Source organism: Camelus dromedarius, chromosome 5 (genome assembly GCF_036321535.1).
Source record: "Camelus dromedarius isolate mCamDro1 chromosome 5, mCamDro1.pat, whole genome shotgun sequence".
Lineage (NCBI taxonomy): Eukaryota > Metazoa > Chordata > Mammalia > Artiodactyla > Camelidae > Camelus > Camelus dromedarius.
In genome coordinates this window covers 40111543-40130932 of record NC_087440.1, presented here as the reverse complement: position 1 = coordinate 40130932, position 19390 = coordinate 40111543, and the positions used below count along the sequence as shown (strand labels likewise).

Genomic DNA, 19390 nt, shown 5'->3' with positions numbered 1-19390 from the left:
CTGCCATCTAAGCCTTCGTCACCGTCCCAATGCTAAGTAAGATGGACTGAGCTGGAGTCTGTGGAATCTCCACGGGTCTGGGAGGCCGTGCAGCCTGACAGGTGATCTTCAGGAGGATTCTATTGCTCTGTAGCTATAGAGAGCCCCCAGCCTTGATTGTCACCATCTGCAGAGATGAGCACACCGGGACCAAAGATAGAACCTTAGGCCTTCATTGGATATATACCCCTGATGGGATGTGGAGGTGTGGAACCCTTAGGATCCTAGCTTGGGGGGTGGGGGGTTTGGGTTTTGGTGACCAGCACACGGGACTGTGAGCCTCAGTATGGCCAACTCTTCTTGTCTGGGTGCCACAGAGAGTAGTGGGGGGCCTCTGAGGCACTGCCCCTCACCCTCAAATGTGCAGAGGTGCCCCAATGCCTGGGCAGGGAGTAAGTGACACACTCAGTTGAAGGAAGGCCACTTCGGCTCGTCTTGCTATCCCTCTGTGGGAATTTTGCTGGCTAGGTTAGCGATCTTGGGTGGTGGGCACACACCAGGTGGGGTCAGAAATGTTTGCATGGAGTCCAGGCTGGACACCTGTGCTCTCTGCCCCTCCCTCTGGGCTCCAGTGCCTCTCCAGGAAGTTCGCAGAACCTTGACCTATTTCAGGAAGCAGCTGCATCTGCCAAAGGAATCAGGGCGAAGGAGGGGAGCCAAGGTTGGGTATCTCGGTCTTGTTGAGCCCTGGATGTGCTCTTCCCTCCAAGCCTGACACCCGCTCTCCATTGCTCCCCAATAAGCCTCCCTGCAACAGAAAGTGAGCCAAGGTCATTGTGGGCAGGAGGGGGGAGGGGCACATCAGCATCCAGGGGAGATGAGCCGAGCCTCTTAGGTGGGGAAGATACAAGCCTGGAACATGTAGCGGTGCCAGAAAGTAAAGAAATGTACAGGGAGTGATTCGGGGACATGTCAAGCACACAGGAGTCAATCTGAAAGCGTTCCCACTGCCAAATCGAGGAAATGATAATAATGGAGTTTAATCCACTGAGTAAAATAGTTAACAGGGCCATTATAATAGCAATGACATCCCCGTATTAATAAACACAAAGCACCAGATTTTGGTCTCGAAATACCATTCTCCAAGAAAAGGAACCACGAACAGGGAAAGGAACCAGGGTTCCTTGGAGACCCACCTAGCCGCTTCTTTGGGTCTTCATTTTCCTATGGGGGCTCCCAAGTACATGTAACAATCTGGGTGTTTTTCTCCTTTTTTATGTCCATTTAATTCTCAGGCCCTTTCGGAGACCCTAAGAGGATAAAAAATAAAGCCCCCCCCCCCCCAGCTTGAATCAGGCTGAAGCAATAGACGGCGAGAAGGGGCAGATATGTGAGCGAAATAAGGTGCTTACAGTTGACTTGCATTTTCCTGATGTCTGTCAAAATGATTATATTTCTCCTAAAATGAGAAGGGGCTGAAGGAACTCGGTTGGAGGCTTATGGTACTGACTGACTATTAGGGTTCTCTCCCAGGACTCGGGACTGTTTTTTGAAGCTCTCACCCAGGCAGACACTCAAGCAAACGATGTTCAGAGACATTGGTGGTGAAGCTACACGGGGCACGCTGTGTGATTTCCGGAAGAAGGTCACAGTATTATTAATCTTACCCGAACTCAAGAGCTAGAACCTACCGGGGGCCAAAAGTAAACAAACCAGTCTACTAGGTCAGGGTTTCTCAAACTCCGATTTTCCACGCGCGTGAGATAAGCCCAGGAACCTTTTTACAGTGTTGACTCTTAGTAGAACTCGCAAAAAGAAAGTAAGTGCGGCCGATCTTTCAGACCACGCAGCCGCGTCTACCTTTCTTTTCCCCCGGAGCGTTCCACACGAGAGAAAGACTCACGAAACTCAACACCTAACGCGCCTTTCGTTGAACAAGCCGGAATACCAGGGGAGAGCGCGAACGCAGTCCCCCACTACCACAAATTATGCAGTCGAGTTTCCCACATTTGGGGAAATCGCAGGGGTCAGCACATCCGGAGTGCAATGGATAAGCCTCACCCTGGGAAAACCACCTTCGTGATCATGGTATCTCCCCTGCCAGGTAAGTATGAGTTGCTAAGCCCGCCTACACCCACACCCTCGCGCTCGCCCGGCTCTGCACCCACGGTCACTTCCCTCCCGCCGCCTCCGCGCTCTCGCCCCCTGCACGCCCCTCACCCCAGCTTCGTCCACCCCGAGAACAACCTCGGGAGCCTTCGGGTTATCCACACGCAGGACGTGGAGGCCCAGGCGGAACGTGCCCAGCAGCCTCTGCGCGCGTGCTCGTCTACATATGCCACGCCCCCGTCCGGCTGTCCCAGGGTCCTGTTCTTCCCTGTACTGGTTGCGGGAAGCTACTTATTTCCACAGGAGACTCTAGGTGTTGTGTCGGGAGGGCGTGGGCGCGCGGAGACGGCTCCGGACCTGGAGAGAACCAGCGAAGATGGGAGTTCTATGGGCAAGTCGCCTGGTAGTTAAGAGGCTGGGTCTGGAGTCGGGTTAGGTCTCATCTTCCTTTCAACAAAAAGGATGTTTCAGCCTGTTTTGTTTTCTGAAGTCCGACCGAAGTCATTGTCACTGGGCTTCGTTATTATGAAGACCTTTCGTTCAGCCCTGCCCCCAGTAAACATTTAAGTAATAAGGTCTCCTCAGTAAAAAGGGATCGGTTTTTTTCGTGGCGTCTTCCTGCGTAGGCGTCTGGTAAACTGCTTCAAGACCTGAACTGCTTCAATATACACAACAAGGAAATCTAGTGAAACCGAACGGGAAAAAAGAAAAAGTCATGATTCTAACCTGGAAAGAAGAAAACCAGGGCAAAGTACGAATTTCTTCAACTTCTCAAATTGTGCAGTGCTTGAGTTCGGTGTATATAAACAAAATATTTTAAAAACACTTGAAACCTTTAAAACACTCGAGCTTTGTAAACAATAGACTTATGATTTATAGTCAATTCACGATTTCTGAAATATTCCTTTTAATCTGTTCATTTCTCATTTTGTTTTTAGATGGTGAGCCAAACGCAACTTTTAAGACAGTAAACTGAGAACTTTCACATCCCAGCTACTCTGCCTATTTAGAGTTACAGGCTACCGTCTCCTGGAATCTGGAGATAGTGACTAGCTTGACCAATAGAACGAAGCCGAGGTGATGTTCAGGGAATTCTGAGACTAGGTCAGCAGAAGGCTTGCACCTTCCATCTGGGTCTCTGGGAAACCTGTGTGGGAGATGACCTACCAGGTAAGAAGGCTGACAACTCCAGGGCTGCCATGTTGTGAGAAAGCTGTTGGTTTCCAAATTGACCTCTCTGCACCTGCCCCTCTCCAGCCCTCCCCAAAAGGAGACAGTGAAGAAAGAGGCAGGCCACTTCAAATTGGTAGCTAGCAGGTTTAACAAGCAAGGGAACTTACTAGACTTGTCTTGGGTGCCCGAAAGAGGAGTAATCTCTGTCCCTGCCTGCCAAGTCTTAAAAGTTTATACAGAAGCATTAACTGGGTTCAGTCAGGTATACTGTCTAGGTGCTTTCAATAACACCTTACTCTCTCAAGGTTGCATCCTTGGAACAGCTCCCACTGTGGGAACAGTAGGCAGAGTGCCCGTTCCAAGGATGGGGAGGGGTGAGGAATTGCCTGGGTCCAGCTCAAAGGTCAACCAGTGGGTCACAGCCTGTTGATCATCTCCTTCAACAGAAGCCCACGGCTTTGTGGAGAAGGATGCACGGAAAAGAGAGATGCTCGGGTAGTCCCCAGGCACTGGGGAGTGGAGTAATCCCTGCCAAAGTTGCATATTTGGATGAAAATACATAATTGTTTTTGTTTTGAATCCCTTTAGTTTTGGGGTGATGTTCTTGTGCAGCAATAGAGAAATGGAAGAGGGAGACAGAAATAAGCAAACAAATAACATGAAGTGGAAGGGAGAAAAGTGGATTAAGGGACAGAGAAGATGGGATGGAGAGATGGGGGTGGGTTGAGGGCTTATAGTTTTTGACAAGGGGGTCGGGGAAAGCCTCCCTGCTTCTCTCTGTTTGCTACATACTTCTTTTCTTTGCTTGTTCATCATTAGCACATATAACCCCCAAACAGCCACCAAAAATGGCAGGCTCAGGTCCTGAGTTGTTCTATTATAAGTCTTAGCACTACAGCCAACTCCTTAGAATAGGTCTCTTAATTTTAAGTTTATGGGAGTGAATAAAAAAGTGATAGCTGAACTTTTGTGGAGCAGAATGAATGTGGATGTAAGAGCACATCTCCAAGGAGGGCCACGATTCCCAGAAAAGGAAAAATGGGTTCCCCAACAGGTGTTTCCTTCACATCACCGTGACTCATGGGAGAGTATTGTATCTCACAAAAGAGTTGGGTGGGACAATAGTTGAAAGCCAGGGAGTTACATAGCATGTGAGTGGTACTTTATACTACAGGATTTCAAAGCACAGAAGGATCCTATATAGAGAGAGAACCTTCAAAAGCACCATAGCAATGGTACAGTGTGAGTTACTGTCACCACAGCATCTCCTGGCTGAAAAGGTATCCTAAAGGAACGTTCTCTCTAGTTACTGACCCATCGGTTGCTTACAGATGGATCTTGAAGGACAGGTAGGATTTGGATGGTGGAATTAAAAGTAGGAGAGGGTGCTCCTGCGACTAGCATAAGCAAAAGCCTAATAACATAAGCAAAGGTGGAAGGCATAACTCATATTCTCAAATCAGCAAATCGTGCTGGATATCTATAGGAAATTAGCTTGGTATGAGGGGTTGACCCATATTTGGTGGGGCAAGAATACTGCAGGATGAGGTCAACAGATCATCAGGTAAAGGTGAAATGTTAGGACTTTTTAGGAAAGAAATTGTCCAGACAAAAGCTGTGCTAGTAGAGAGTATCATGGGTTGGAGAGGGAACAAAAGCAAACAGGGCTGTCAGTTAGGAGGAGTCTATATCAATAGTCAAGGTGAGGGGTGGGGAGATGGGATGTGGATGAGAGAGATACTGCTAAGAGATCTACAGAACTTGGGAATTGAGGACTTACAGAGGGACAGAGAAAGAAGTCAATCAATTCCAAGACTTTCAGCCTATAGCAGTTGTAAGGATGAAGGAAGCTGCGAGAGCAGAAACTAAGCCAAAAGTAGCTATTGGCTGAGGTATAGTGATGGTGTGGAAGATGTCGAGCTGGATTTGGGCTACATCGACTGAATTGCCAGTGGTGAAGCAGGTGGAGATATCCAAGCAATTGGAAATCTGAGGAGAGGGCAAGGATCAAATAAGATATCTGAATGGAATTATGAAAAGGGGAGGTTGTTTTTAAGGAAGGAAGAACTTGAGAATAGGCCGGTACAGAAACGGGAGGAAACGGTCTCACAATCAAGAGGCTGTCATCTGCTTCATCTCACATATTCAAGTGGAAATGGATAAAGTCTGAGCAAAGGTCAGGACTAAGAAGTGGCTAAGAAAAAGTAATTAGGACTTAAGTGGTGACAGCCTAGCAACTTTTTGGTAGACAGACGGGGCCGAAGTCAGATTGAAAAGTGAGTAGTGTGAAGGCGAGTCAGTCGTACGTGAAAAGGCAGAAAGGCTTCAGGCGAGGATGTTCGAGGGATGTTGGGTGCTAGTGTTCAGAGACCTACTGGCCCAGATCTCAGGCTGCAACTCCCTCAGTATCTAGATTGATGCTTTTTCACGTCACAACGTGAGCCACTGCACGTAGAGTGTTCACCATAGAGACTGCCGCTTATGAGGGTGCCAAATGCTACTTCCAGTAATAAGGCAGCTGTTTCCAAGGAAGCAGGAGCTGCGGAGGAAAGCCTCGGGACGCTGGGACACGCCCCTTTCCCCGCCTCCTTCCTTACCCCCCCCCCTTTCCCCGCCTCCACTCGCCCCGGGACGATCCGCGCAGGCGCGCAGGGAGGGCGCGGAAGTGAGGGCGGAAGTGGTTCCCGGAGCGTTTTAGGGAACGGACTTGCGGAGTAAACAGATGCTGTGCGGTCGCCCATAGACGGTGTCCGAGGGTTCAGGCTACCATGAACCGCTTTCAAGATGACTATGACCCTTACGCAGTTGAAGAGCCTAGCGACGAGGAGCCGGCTTTGAGCAGGTGGGCCCCTGACCCACTCCGGCCTCCGAGGCTTCGGGCCAAGACCAGGCCTTAACCTCCCCCGCTCGCTGTGCTTGCCGGGCCCGTGCGGACCCTCGGCCCAGCTCTCGCCTGCGGGACGCCGAGCGGGTTCTGGTGAGGTCGCACAGCCACGGGGGAGGCGAGGCCGACCCTGGCGCGGGGAAGGGGCATATTCTGGAATTACACGTAAGATTCAGAAGCTGTGAGATCGAGTCCTGCTTCTGCAGCTTACTAGCAGTGTGACTGGAGGCAAGTCACTTATCCTCGGTTTCTCATCCATGAAAAGGAAGTATAATAAGTGTATTATAAGTATGTTGTGGGGGACTTTCTGTGAGGTGACCATCATGAAGACTGAACTGATATAAACAGAAATAAGGGAATATTTAACTTTTTTTGAGCACCTATTATATGTGCTTGCTCTGGGCGACAGAGGTCAGTCATAAGATTTTCGTCTTCGACAGGCTTAACAGTGAATAGGAGAAATAAGATATTTTTTATTTCCGGAAGATATATGTCTTGAAAATAAACGTGTATCTCAGAAGAACACTGTAGAAAAAGATGACCTGGGATAGTCACAGATGAAGTTCCATGGGAATTTCCAGAAGGGAGGGATTTCCTGTCCGAGGGAAACTTGCGGTTATGTTGACAAGAGATTTGCAGGCAAATTTAGCCATTTTTAAAGCTGTCAATATATCCTATTCATAAGCCTTGAAACAGTCTGTCCGATTAAGCTTTCTGTGAAATTCGTTACTTCAATAACAATGTTTTCTCATATTATCCTGGAGAGGTTATAGGCATGGGAGATCAGACTGCTCTGAAGATTTCTGTCGTGGGGACTAAGGATGGATTCCAAGATTCTCTTATGAAGAGTTTCAGTTAATGGGTTTAATCTGTGAAAGGAGGTATATGTCAGCCTCAATTAGTAATTCAGTTTGATTGGAATGTAGCAGTGTTTGCTGAACTTGAGTTATCCTGCCGTTACCATCTCCATATTCATCTTGTTATTTATTTAACATTTTTCTTTAAGTCAGTTTACACTTTTGTAGTTAAATTTCTTTAAGGAAGCTTTATATTGCTGTGTCAGTTGTCACTGGTGAGGTAACTGTAAAAATAAATACTGTGAAAACCAAACAGTGTTATTAGACAGTATTGCCTGCTCAAGGCTCTGAAGCCAATGCTTGTTTTAAAAAGGAAGATTGTGTTAGAGAGGTGTTTAATAAGTTGAAACCAGATTGTGGAAGGCTCTTTTGAATGCTGTACTCAGAAGTTGGTTATAGATGATTTCTTTTGGAGTTGGGTAGTGATGTGATGAGAGTTCTTTAGGAGTAACATTCTGGCAGCAGGGTTAAGGGTGGAATGAAACAGAAGAGTTTGGAGGCCTGGAGATCCTTAGGATATGATGGTACAGGCAGAGTTAATAGGACTTGAGTGGATATAGTGGTAATGGAGAAGGGGAGCATGCTGGTCAGGATGAGGAATGTCAGATGGGGAATTTTCTTGGGAGAATAATCTGGATAAGGTTATCTCATTAGCAAAATCGATTGGTGTGAATTGCATTTTTCTTATTTACATTCTGCAGAAGGCTCACAAGCATTGTTCTAGAAGAGAAAAATAGAGAAGAAAATCCCAGGAATAGTCTGTAACTCTTCATCAGTTGAAGACCATGAATAATTGAACATTATTTATGTACTATTGATTACATCAGAAATGTCTAAGGTGTTTCATTTACTATCTGTTAACATTTTGTGTGAATATATTAGCTGTATATTTGTTACCTATATTAAGTTTTACTTTAGGATCCAGAGTTTAAAAAAACTCCCAGTTCTGTGAGGTAAACTTTTCATTGCTGATGGAATTATAAATTGGTGTAATACTCTTGGAAAGTAGTGTGATAATTCCAGAGGTCAGGGGGATGTTTGTATCTAATTCTAGACATTTAACCTAAGGAATTCAACAGAAACAAAGTTATATACACAGAGATGTTCACTGTAATGTTTAATAGCAAAGAGAAATAACTGTATAGTGTAGCATCTACAAGAGGAAATGTTACGCAGACATTAAAAATATATTTGGAAATATGCAGAAATGGTTGATCTATTAAGTGAGAATAGCTGTATGTAATGACAGATGAATCAAATGCAACCTTGTAGGGCTTAAAATTGTTTGGCAGTGAGATGATGTGTGTTTCAATATTCTTTCTTTAATATTTTTTAATATTCACATTCTTTCTGATTGAAATGTGTTCTAGTTCTGAAGATGAAGTGGATGTGCTTTTACATGGAACTCCCGACCAAAAACGAAAACTCATCAGAGAATGCCTTACTGGAGAAAGTGAATCATCTAGTGAAGATGAATTTGAAAAAGAAATGGAAGCTGAATTAAATTCCACCATAAAAACAATGGAGGATAAGTTATCATCTCTGGAAACAGGTAAACTTTTAATTAGATTTCCTATATTTTCCTAAGCTCCATAATGACAGGGGACGTTATTTGTGCTCTTTTGTGTCTCCAGCACTTTCAGTCAGTGCTCAGTAAATATTTACTGAGTGAATGAGTAAATGTGCTTGGCAACCTGAGCATAGTTTTCTTTGCTTGCCAGTGAAGAAGTTTCCTGTGTTGCTGGAAAGAGACTGTTTAGTACTGTTTACTTGTATGATTTCCTTGTGTAATTTTAACACCAGGATAAAAGGAAAAAGGGACACATTAGCTTATAAAATTTTTTTTAAAGTTTTGTAGCACAGATATAGCAGATTGAATGATGTGTTGCTACAAATTCCTGTCTTATTTTAGTAAGTAATAAAACATACTTCATTTTGATACTTTATCTCTTTGTAAAATATACCTGACTTGAAAACTTTGTGAAAGTAGGATTACTCAGCATTGGCTTCCATGTTGTTATGCTGTATATTAACTGTTAAGAATTGAAAGCATAAATGATAATGATAAAAGCAAAAGCAGATGTTAATTAGCAGGAAGAATTAGGGATGCAGGCATATGATGACCTAAGTAGAGGTAATATCATGGCACTAGGCACAACTGAGGAGAGGAAGAGTGTGTCCTGACTCATTCCTCCCGACTTCCTGTAGGGCTCTTATCCTCTTTCTTCTAAATCCCTTAAAACAAGATGTTTATTCCCTGTTCTCCACAGTATACTGCATGGCTGACAGGTAGAGATGTGTATGTTGCCAACTTGAAAATATGGCTATTTTATTTAATTAGATGTGCTTTTATCATTATTAAATATGCTTTCAATCCTTGGTGGGAAGGGAGAGAGAATAATTTTATCATGATTTGGAACACTTATTCAAGGAAATGAAATTTTCTATAATTGCACAAGGCACAGAAATCTAATAAGTCATTGACGTGAAAGTATTTTTCCACCCAGATGAAACTGGGAGCGAGTTGATATCACTTTGAAGTGATGGAAGAATATATGGAGGTTTTTTTCTTGTCAGTTATGTATGGTTCAGTCTTCAAACTTCTTTTATGGTTTGAATAGGGTCTTCCTCAGGAAATGGGAAAATTGGAATGGCTCCAACAAAATTCTATGATGATATATATTTTGATTCTGATTCTGAGGATGAAGACAAAGCAAGTAGGTAACAAATATACGAGGTGTAGTGGTTATATTTTATGAAAGAAGTTTTACCCAACAATTATTTGATACCAGGATTTCTCTCTGAATTTTATCTTTTAAGAAATTGCAGGCAGTTGATGTGAAAACAAAGGTAGAATTAATTCATAAGAACAGATGGGAACACACACATCTGAGGACGTGGGCCTGAGACTGGTGTTGCATAGGCATCCCTGGGGGGAGGAACCGACTCAGCACCTCTTTCCTCAGAGGGAGGGCTCTTTGCCCCCTCTTCCTTCAGGATCTTCAGCACCGCAACATTTGCTTTTACAGCTGCAAATAGTTTCTATAGTTTTACTCTCTTGCAGAATTTTCCCTAAATTGTTGCTTTTTCATCAACGTTTCTGTTCTTTGGAATTGATTTTGTATAAAATTTGAGCAAAGTTGAGCATAATGAAAGAGCTGAAACTAACTTACTTATATCAGTAACTATGCTGGAGTACACATATAAAAAATTTATATCGTAAAGAAGCAATTTTATGTTTTTATGTACTTGTTACATAAATATAGACCTGATGAAGTCGGCCTGATGTATGTGGATGACCATAGTTTTTATTTATTTTTTGATCAAACCATTTTATTGAGGAGCTTCTGGGGAGGGTCAAAGGACTGGGAGAACAGTTAGACCTGACGTGCTTGTCCAGCCAGGATCTCTCCAGCTTCACAGTTGCTGAAAGTTTCCATTCATTTTTGTTTTGATTTCAGTAGCATTTTATGTATGAGAACTTAGAGAGAATTTAAGACATCAGAAATAGTTTCTATTCTTGGCTTGCTTTGAGTGGCCTTTTTGAGACTGAATTCTCATTATTTGAGCTGAGTTCTGAACTTCATTTGGAGGAATAGTTAAAAAAATTTTTTTTAGGAAAATACAAATAGAAAGAGTATGTAGCTGAGGAAATGGGATTCTTTATTCTATATTTAAGATGTGTGAACTTTAGACGTGATACTTAGCCATATCCTTAACATTTTCAAAATTAGCACAAGTGACCAAGAGAAAAAAGAAGAAACAACACAGAATTCCAACAAATGATGAATTACTGTATGATCCTGAAAAAGATAACAGAGATCAGGCCTGGGTTGATGCACAGAGAAGAGGGTAAGAACTTAAATTTAATATTTGGACTCTTTAGAAAAAATGATTAAAAGAGATGATTTTCACTATATTCACATTTTGAGTGTATGTGTATATGTTTCTACAGACCTGCATAAAGAAAGTTTGAGATAAAACTGAATAGTTTTATTTTGAGAAAGACCAGCAAATTTCAATCAGATAACTGGTTTTTTAACAACTGTTGCTGAATTCGAACTGCTGTAGCTAGTCAGTCTCTCCTTTCAAGAAAGAAAGCTGACTTTTTTTCAAATAAACACAATTTAAAATTACTTGGAGATTAAGAGTTTATGTGGATGGGGGAGAGGGTGTAGCTCGAGTGGTAGAGTGCGTGCTTAGCATACGTGAGGTCCCAGGTTCAATCCCCAGAACCGCCTCTAAAAATAAATAAATAAGCAAACCTAATTACCTCCCCCTGACCCTCCCCCAAATTAAGAACAACCACAACAACAAATTTTAAAAAAAGAGTTTATGTGGATGAAGAGTGGATATTTTCTTCCTGAATTGTTCTTTGTAACTATTTACAAATTTGATTTTTTAAAATGAGGTAAAATTCACATGATAAAAAATTAACCATTTTAAACAGAACAATTCAGTGGCATTTAGTGTAATCACAGTGTTGTGCAGCCACTACCTCTATTTAATTTCAAACCATTTTCATCATCCCAAGAAGAAACTCCATACTTGTTCTCAAATTTGAGTTGTTAAAGGCTGATTTGCCATAAGAATGAAAGCTAGGCAACCTAGTCCTGTTACCTACTGTTTCCCTCACCTGCCTGTGCTTTAGAATCAGCTGGGGAGAGTGAAATGCAAACCCTTGAGTCTTCTCTAGGAGGTTTTGATTCAGCTAGGGTGGGGTCCAGGAATCTGTACTCGTCAAGCCCAGAGGGATTTTGATGTTGTGTGGGTCTTTGAGCACCACTTTTTAGCTTCCATCCCCCCACTTTGTCCTTTTTTCCTCTCCCATTTTCACCCATGCAGGACTTCGTTGAACTGCCCTTTGCAGTTATTTGATGAATATTTTTCACACCTACAAGTGTGAAATGAAGATTTTAAGTGCTATGAGTGATATTGAAACAATTAAGGAGCTTACAGTCTAGCTCCTGATTCTGGTAACATAATTTGTCAGTGAAGTAAGATGGAATGTAGTTTCATTGTTATATAATCTTGAGAAGAAATAACATGTTACTGATTTATTCACATTACTGCATCAAGCAGTAGTTGCCTTTTAAGAACCCCCAAATCAGTTTCAAATAATGAATTCACCACATTTTAAGCACCGCAAGGGCAGTGATCATGCCCGTTTTGTTCAATGCTATATCCCAAGCGTCTTCTACATTGTTATATGGGCATTCAGTGTCTGTTGAACGGATGATTATTTTCTTGGGGTTTGGGTTTTGAAATTTGCTAAACATTGGAGGTATTTAACAACAATTATGAAATATATACCACATGTTCTCAGTTGTTTTCCACACAAACATTTGAAGAGTTTAGGAATAATACCATATGATTTGCATTTTGCTGTTCAATTTTCAAGAGTTTACCATAAGCCCCTTTTAAGAATATTTACTTTTATATTTTAGTGCCTTCATATGTAGATTCATGCTTAAGTCTTTCAATTAGCAAATATTTATTGAGCACTTACTGTATGCCAGACACTGTCCTAGACTCTTGAAATACAACAGGGAATGAGACAGAATAAAATCCTTAGGCACTTAGAGCTTACGTTCTTGTTTTTAAATATAGCTTTATTGGTTTTTTTTTTAATTAATAGACTTTATTTTTTTAGAATTGTTTTAGATTTACAAAAAAATTGAGCCAAAAATTGAGAATTTTCGTATTTCTCCCCACTCCCTTACAACACACACACAGAGTTTCTCCTATCATTAACATCATGCATTAATATGGTACATTTATTGCAATTAATAAACCAGTATTGATACATTATTGTTAGTTAAAGTCCATAGTTTATTCAGATTTCCTTAGTTTTTACCTAATATCCATTTTCTGTTCTAAGAACCTATCCAGGGTACCATGTTGCATTTAGTTGTCACGTCTCCTTAGGCTTTTCTTGGCTATGACAGTTTATTGTGGGAGATATATCTATTGGAATTTATCTAGTGTTTTTCTCATGATTAGAGTGGAATTATGAGTTTTTTAGGAGGAAGACTACAGAGTGATGAAAATGAAGTGCTATTTTCATCACTTTATATCAAGGGCACGTACTATCAGCATGATGTATGACTGTTAATGTTTACCGTGATCACTCTGATGAGGTAGTGTTTCACTATTATGCAGTTACTCTTTCCCTCCTTTTTGTATTGTACTCTTTAGAAGGATGTCACTATGTTTAGCCTAGACTTAAAGAGTAGGGAGTTACGCTCCACCTTCTTGAAGGGAGAGTATCTTCATAAATTATTTGTAATTCTTTTGTATTGGAGACTTGTCTATTCTCCCTCATTTATTTATTAAGTCATTTATGTCAGCATGGACTCATGGGTATTTATTTATACTTTGGTTGTGATTTAATACTACTTTATTTTGATGCTCTAATTTTTTCATCTTAGGCCACTGGGAGCTCTTTCAGTTGGCTCTGGGCCCTTTTAACATACCTATCTCATTGTGGGTTTTTTCTTTTTTCTTTTTGAGCATTTCCTTACTTTTTGGCACTACAAGATGTCCCAGGTTCATGTTGTAATCCCCATTTCTAGACTCAATGATTTCTCTAAGGAGTACTGGTTTCTTCTATTGGACAGTGGCATTAGAAATCAAGATCTGGCTTTAATTGTTTCCCTCCTCCACTTCTTTTTTTCTGTTTTAGTTACCATGGTTTTGGAATACAGAGGCCACGTCAGCAACAACAGCCTGTTCCAAATAGTGATGCTGTCTTGAATTGCCCTGCCTGCATGACCACACTGTGTCTTGACTGCCAAAGGTAATGGATAAAGGGTAACCACACACATGTGCATGCACACACGTGCACAAGAAAAATACCACTTGGTGGTCCTTGTTTAAATCAGAAATAGATGTTTGAGGAACTTAGGAATTCTGACAAAGTTCTCTCCTTTGTGCTACATGACTATGTATGTACGTATGTGTATGTATGACATGTGCTACATGACTAATCTTTATACAAATAATTTTGGTTATACGTAGTCTGTTATCAAAGTAGTTTTTCTAATAAAGCACTTGCCAGTGTTGGTAAGTGTTCAGTAAAACCTCACATATTGTTGTAGAATGACGAAATCTCTTAAATACACCTATTTTTTTTTTCTATTGTGATAAAATTCATGTAACATAAAATTTATCATTTTAACCATGTAAAAATCTTGTTCTAAAAGAGTACTTTATTTGAATATTCAATTTATTGTCAACTAGACCATTTAAAGTTAAAAAAAATATTTTCCCAGCTTTATTGAGATGTAATTGACATATAACATTGTGTAAGTTTAAGGTATACAACGTGATGATTTGATATTCAAATATATTTTATATTATTTTTAAATTTTTAGTTATTTATTTTTAAGCTTTTTTGGTGAGGGAGGTAATTAGGTTCATCTTTTTTAAAATGAAGATACTGGGGATTGAACCCAGGACCTCTTGCATGCTAAACACATGCTCTACCACTGAGCTATACCTTCCCCACCAAATATATTTTAGAATGATTACCACAATAAGGTTAGTTAACCATCCATCACCTCACAGTTATGTGTGTGTGTGTGTGTGTGTGTGTGTGTGTGTGTGTGTGTGTTGAGAACTTTTAAGACCTACTCTTAGCAATTTTCAAGTATGCAATATAGTATTGTTAACTATAGTCACCATGCTGTACATCTTATAACTGAAAGTTTGTACTTTTTGATCACCTTTACCCATCTACCCTCCTCCACCAACAACCAATCTATGTTTCTGTGAGTTCAGTTTTTTTTTTAAGATTCCATTTATAAGTGAGATCATACACTATTTGTCTTTCTCTGTCTGACTTTTTTCACTTAACATAATGCCCTCAAGTTTCATCCATGTTGTTAAAAATGGCAGGATTTTCTTCTTTTTTTATGATTCTATTGTATGTACATACATTTTCTCTATTCATTCATCTTTCAGTGGACACTTAGGTTGTTTCCATGTCTTGGCTATTGTAAATAATGCTGCGATAGGTTTTTGGGAGGAAGACCATAGAAGTAAAGTGCCGTTTTCATCACATTATATCAAGTGAACAAACTATCAACATGATCTATGATTGTTAATGTGGACCTTGATCACCTGTCTGAGGTGAGGGCCCAGATATCTCTTTGAGATAGTGATTTCATTTCCTTTATATATATTCCCAGAAGTGGGATTGCTGGATCATACGGTAGTTTTATTTTTAATGTTTTGAGGCACCTCCATACTGTTTCCCTAGTGGCTGTACCAGTTTATATTCCCACAAACAGTATACAAGGGTTCACTTTTGTTATCTTGTCTTTTTGATCATAGCTATTTCTAATAGGTATGAGGTGATACTTCATACTTTTGGTATGTATTTCACTGATGATTTGTGATCTTGAGTACCTTTTTGTGTACCTGTTGGCTATTTTTATGTCTTTTTTGGAAAAATGTCTGCTCGGGTCCTTTGCCCATTTTTTAATCAGGGTTTTTTTTTTTTTTTTGCTATTGTGTTAAATGAATTCCTTATATCTCATAATGACTTGAAATAATTTTTCCCATTCCATAGATTGCCTTTTTATTTCGTTGATTGTTTCATTGCTATGCAGAAGCTTTTTAGTTTGATGTAGTCCCATTTGTTTAGTTTTGCTTTCATTGCCTGTGTTTTAGGTGTCATCTCCAAAAAACCGTTGCCAAGACCAACGTCAGGGAGCTTTTGCCCCATGTTTTCTTCTAGGAGTTTCATGATTTCAGATCTTACGTATTAGTCTTAATCTATTTCAGTTTAATTTTTGTGATTCCAATTTGGAATGTAATTCCAATTTCATTTTTTTTTTTTATGTGAATATCCAGTTTTCTCAATTCCATTTATTGAAGAAACTTTCTTTTCCCCATTGAATATTCTTGACTTTCTTGTCAAGTTGATGGTATATGCATGGGTTTTTTTCTGGGCTCTTGATTCTGTTTAGTTGATCTATGAGTTTGTTTTTAATACATCCCTTACTGTTTTTATTACTGTAGCTTTGTAGTATACTTAGAAATCAGGAAATGTGATGCCTCCAGCTTTGTTCTTCTTTCTCGAGATTGCTTTGGCTATTTTGTGGTTTTATACAAATTTTAGAATTTTTTTTCTCTTTCTATGAAAAATGCCATTGGAATTTTGATAAGGATTGCATTGAATCTATAAAGGGATTTGGGTAGCATGAACATTGTAATTCTTCCAATCTATGAACATGGGATATCTTTACATTTATTTGTGTTTTCTTCAGTTTCTTTCATTTGTGTCTTACAGTTTTCAGTGTTTATCTTTCACCTCTTTGGTTAAATTTATTCTGAAGTATTTTATTATTTTTGATGCTATTGTGAATGAGATTATTTTCATAATTTGTCAGTTTGTTGTTAGAGAAAATGCAACAGATTTTTGTTTGTTGCCTTTATATCTTGAATCTTTACTGAATTTATTTATTAGTTCTAACATTTTCTGGGTGGAGTCTTTAGAGTTTTGTATATTTAAGATCATGTCATCTGCAAACAGACAATTTTTCCTTCTTCCTTTTCTATTTGTGTACCTTTAATTTCTTTTTCTTACCTGACTGGCTAGGATTTCCAGTACTATTTTGAATAGGAGTGATGAGAATGGGCACTCTTATCTTGTTCCCTATTTTAACCATTTTAAGTGTACAATTTGGTTGTACGAACCACAGTCACAATATTGTACAGCCACCACAACTATCCATTCCCAGAACTTTTTCGATACTCCAGACAGAAACTCTGTACCCATTAGACAGTAATTCATCATTCTCCACTCCTACCCACCCCAGCATCTAGGGTAATCTCTATTCTCCTTTCCTCTTTGGATTGTTCATTGCTAGTATATAGAAACACAGCAGCTTTTATGTGTTGATTTTGTACCCTGCAACTATGTTGCATTCATTTATTAGTCTAATAGTTTTTTAATGTAATCATTAAGAGTTTTCTACATATAATGTCACGTAATCTGTGAACAAAGAAAATTTTCCTTCTTCCTTTCCAATTTGGATACCTTTTATTTCTTTTCTTACTTAATTGTTCTGATTAGAACTTTCAGTACTTTGTTGAATAAAAATAGTGAAAGCAGGCGTTTTTGTCTTGTTCCTTGTCTTAGAGGAAAAGTTTTCAGTCTTTCATCATTGAGTATGATGTTAGCTATGGGGTTTTTATATATGGCCTTTATTGCATTGAGGTGGTTTCCTTCTATTCTTATTTTATTGAGTGTTTTTATCATGAAAGAGTGTTGAATTTTGTCAAGTGCTTTTTCTGCATCAACTGAGATGATTGTGTCATTTTTTCCCGCTCATTCTATCGATCCAGATACACGCTTTCCCTTTTCCTTTCCTTTTTTTTTTTTTTTTTACTTTTCTTTTTCCTTTCTCTGGTAGCCTTATAAATGCTTAGTTTAGTCCATGTTCTGAATCAGGTTAACTGAAACTAAATGATGTTGTGGGTGGTAGATTTGTTCTAGTAACTAATGAGTAGGCAGATGTACTTTACTCTTACTAGCTAGCTTGAGGTTTCTGATCATCTACAACAATGAGTTTTTGTACTCTCCATCTGAACTCTTAAGCTTTTTTATATAAATTGACACCTAGAATATGAAATAAAGAAAAAGTAAAATGTTTTTGTACTTAAGTTGCTTTTCTTTTAAATTAAGCCATGTTACCATGTTGCTTCATGATCTAATAGTAGAAGTTGGCCTTGGTAAAATTATGTTCCATATTAATACAGGATCCCAATACAGTGGATTACAAACGAAATTTTCATAGTGTCATCTGGAGAAGTACCAGCATGGTGGTAGTGGTGGAGAAGCATTCAGAACCAATAAAGGAATAACTTGAGTTCACTCTTTTTAGCCAGATATTTCTTTGCATGAGGTTTAAGGGGGGAAAAATGGAAAATAACTTAATAAGTTGAGAAAGAAGTAGGAAAATAATAAGTATATGAGAAGAACAAAGGAAGCATTATCTGTTCCTTAGACTGCTGGAGTAAGTCAAGAGTGGACATCATAAAGTCAGATGCTCTTTAAGCTTTTAAAGCTATAGCTTTTACTAAAATGATGACTAGAATGACACCACCTGTATTGAGAGGAGAGCAGACTCTCAGGTCACAACAGGAAAAGACAATTAAAGATTACTTAAACGTTGACTCTCAGATTTCCCACTCTTCTTTGTCTTTCTAAGTTTGAAGAGCAAATCAAAAAAATTTTTTTTCTGAGATGAAAATTACTTTGAGAGCAATAGAAAAGAGGATATATTTATTTTTTTATTATCTATTGATAAGTCTCTTCCTATTCCTAAAATAACTCTTAAAAGCTTCTAAACATCCCATTTCTCATGTCTTGTCTTTGGTTGGTATTTCAGTAAATTATTCTCAAGTTTTATCTAAATGTGTAACTATTACAATAGAACATAAATCCAAATTCTCCATTTCATTTTCCTCGTAGGCATGAATCATACAAAACTCAATATAGAGCAATGTTTGTGATGAATTGTTCTGTCAACAAAGAAGAGATTCTAAGATACAAAACCCCAGAGAACAGGAAGAAAAGGCGAGGCCATAAGAAGATGAAGTCTAACCAAGATGCTGCGGAGCAGGCAGAGACAGATATGGAAGAAATCTATCATCCAGTCATGTGCACTGAATGTTCCACTGAAGTGGCAGTCTATGACAAAGACGAAGTCTTTCATTTTTTCAACGTTTTAGCAAGCCATTCCTAAGTAGCTAAGCTGGCATTTAGTTGCCCAATACTGTATATAGTGCACATATGGACAGTTATATTCCTCCTGCCTATTCATCTCAAGTGACATTCTGAGTGGTTATTTGAGGAAGCAGTGTTTTATCTTTATCTTTTTGAAAGAAAATGGTTATTAACCTTTATTTCCCCTCCTTTAAAAAATTTTTTTCCACAGCTCTGATTGGACTCTTTGATCATTCCCTTTTTGATAGATATTTGGAAACTGGGGCTTTTTATTTATTAAAGCTCTTTAGAATTAAAATGTCCTGGAGTTGTAAGTAACCTTTGTTTCAGTTTTTTTGTTTTTTTTTTTTTTTCTTGATACACTGTTGGTGTGCTTAAGCTAGAAACTGTTTTCTGACTTATGTTTGTATTGTGTTTGCTAAGAAGTATCTTTATTTTCCTTCTACCCCATAGGATGGAGTGACAGTATTCAGTAACTGTTACAATTACATGGAGTTAGTATTGGATCCCTTGAGTAACATAGGTCTTTCCCTAAAAGGATGGTACTTACCAGTATTCTTAAACTTAATGAATTAACATAGTAAAATAGAAATTTGTGGTGAGGAAGAGCAACCTCACCCTCTAGCCTTAGACTTAAAAATTCTGTTG

At 39.4% G+C, this 19390-nt stretch overlaps 1 protein-coding gene and 1 non-coding gene across 3 annotated transcripts; one reads left to right on the top strand and one right to left on the bottom strand.

Annotated features, from left to right (window-relative positions):
• Positions 1–1927: 1927 nt before the first annotated feature.
• Positions 1928–2091, bottom strand: LOC116153747 (U1 spliceosomal RNA). Its single transcript, XR_004137629.2, has one exon. It is a non-coding gene; the product is annotated as a U1 spliceosomal RNA (small nuclear RNA).
• A 3824-nt stretch (positions 2092–5915) lies between these two features.
• EAPP (E2F associated phosphoprotein) lies at positions 5916–19060 on the top strand. 2 transcript variants are annotated; one of them, XM_010986145.3, is made up of 6 exons: positions 5916–6103; positions 8373–8554; positions 9624–9719; positions 10737–10854; positions 13688–13801; positions 18488–19060. In XM_010986145.3, exons 1-6 carry the CDS (start codon positions 6030–6032, stop codon positions 18759–18761), a joined length of 858 nt encoding a protein of 285 aa, XP_010984447.2. In that variant the 5' UTR covers positions 5916–6029; the 3' UTR covers positions 18762–19060. The 2 variants fall into 2 exon arrangements, with proteins under 2 accessions (XP_010984447.2, XP_064341960.1); XM_064485890.1 differs by lacking the exon at positions 9624–9719.
• The last annotated feature ends 330 nt before the right edge of the window (positions 19061–19390 follow it).

Bases quoted from the DNA above. Each gene is read 5' to 3' on its own strand.
- EAPP (XM_010986145.3), top strand. From the start codon at position 6,030: ATGAACCGCTTTCAAGATGACTATGACCCTTACGCAGTTGAAGAGCCT. The intron at 8,555-9,623 runs GTAAACTTTTAA...TGGTTTGAATAG, and splicing joins GTTATCATCTCTGGAAACAG to GGTCTTCCTCAGGAAATGGG. The intron at 10,855-13,687 runs GTAAGAACTTAA...TTTCTGTTTTAG, and splicing joins GTTGATGCACAGAGAAGAGG to TTACCATGGTTTTGGAATAC.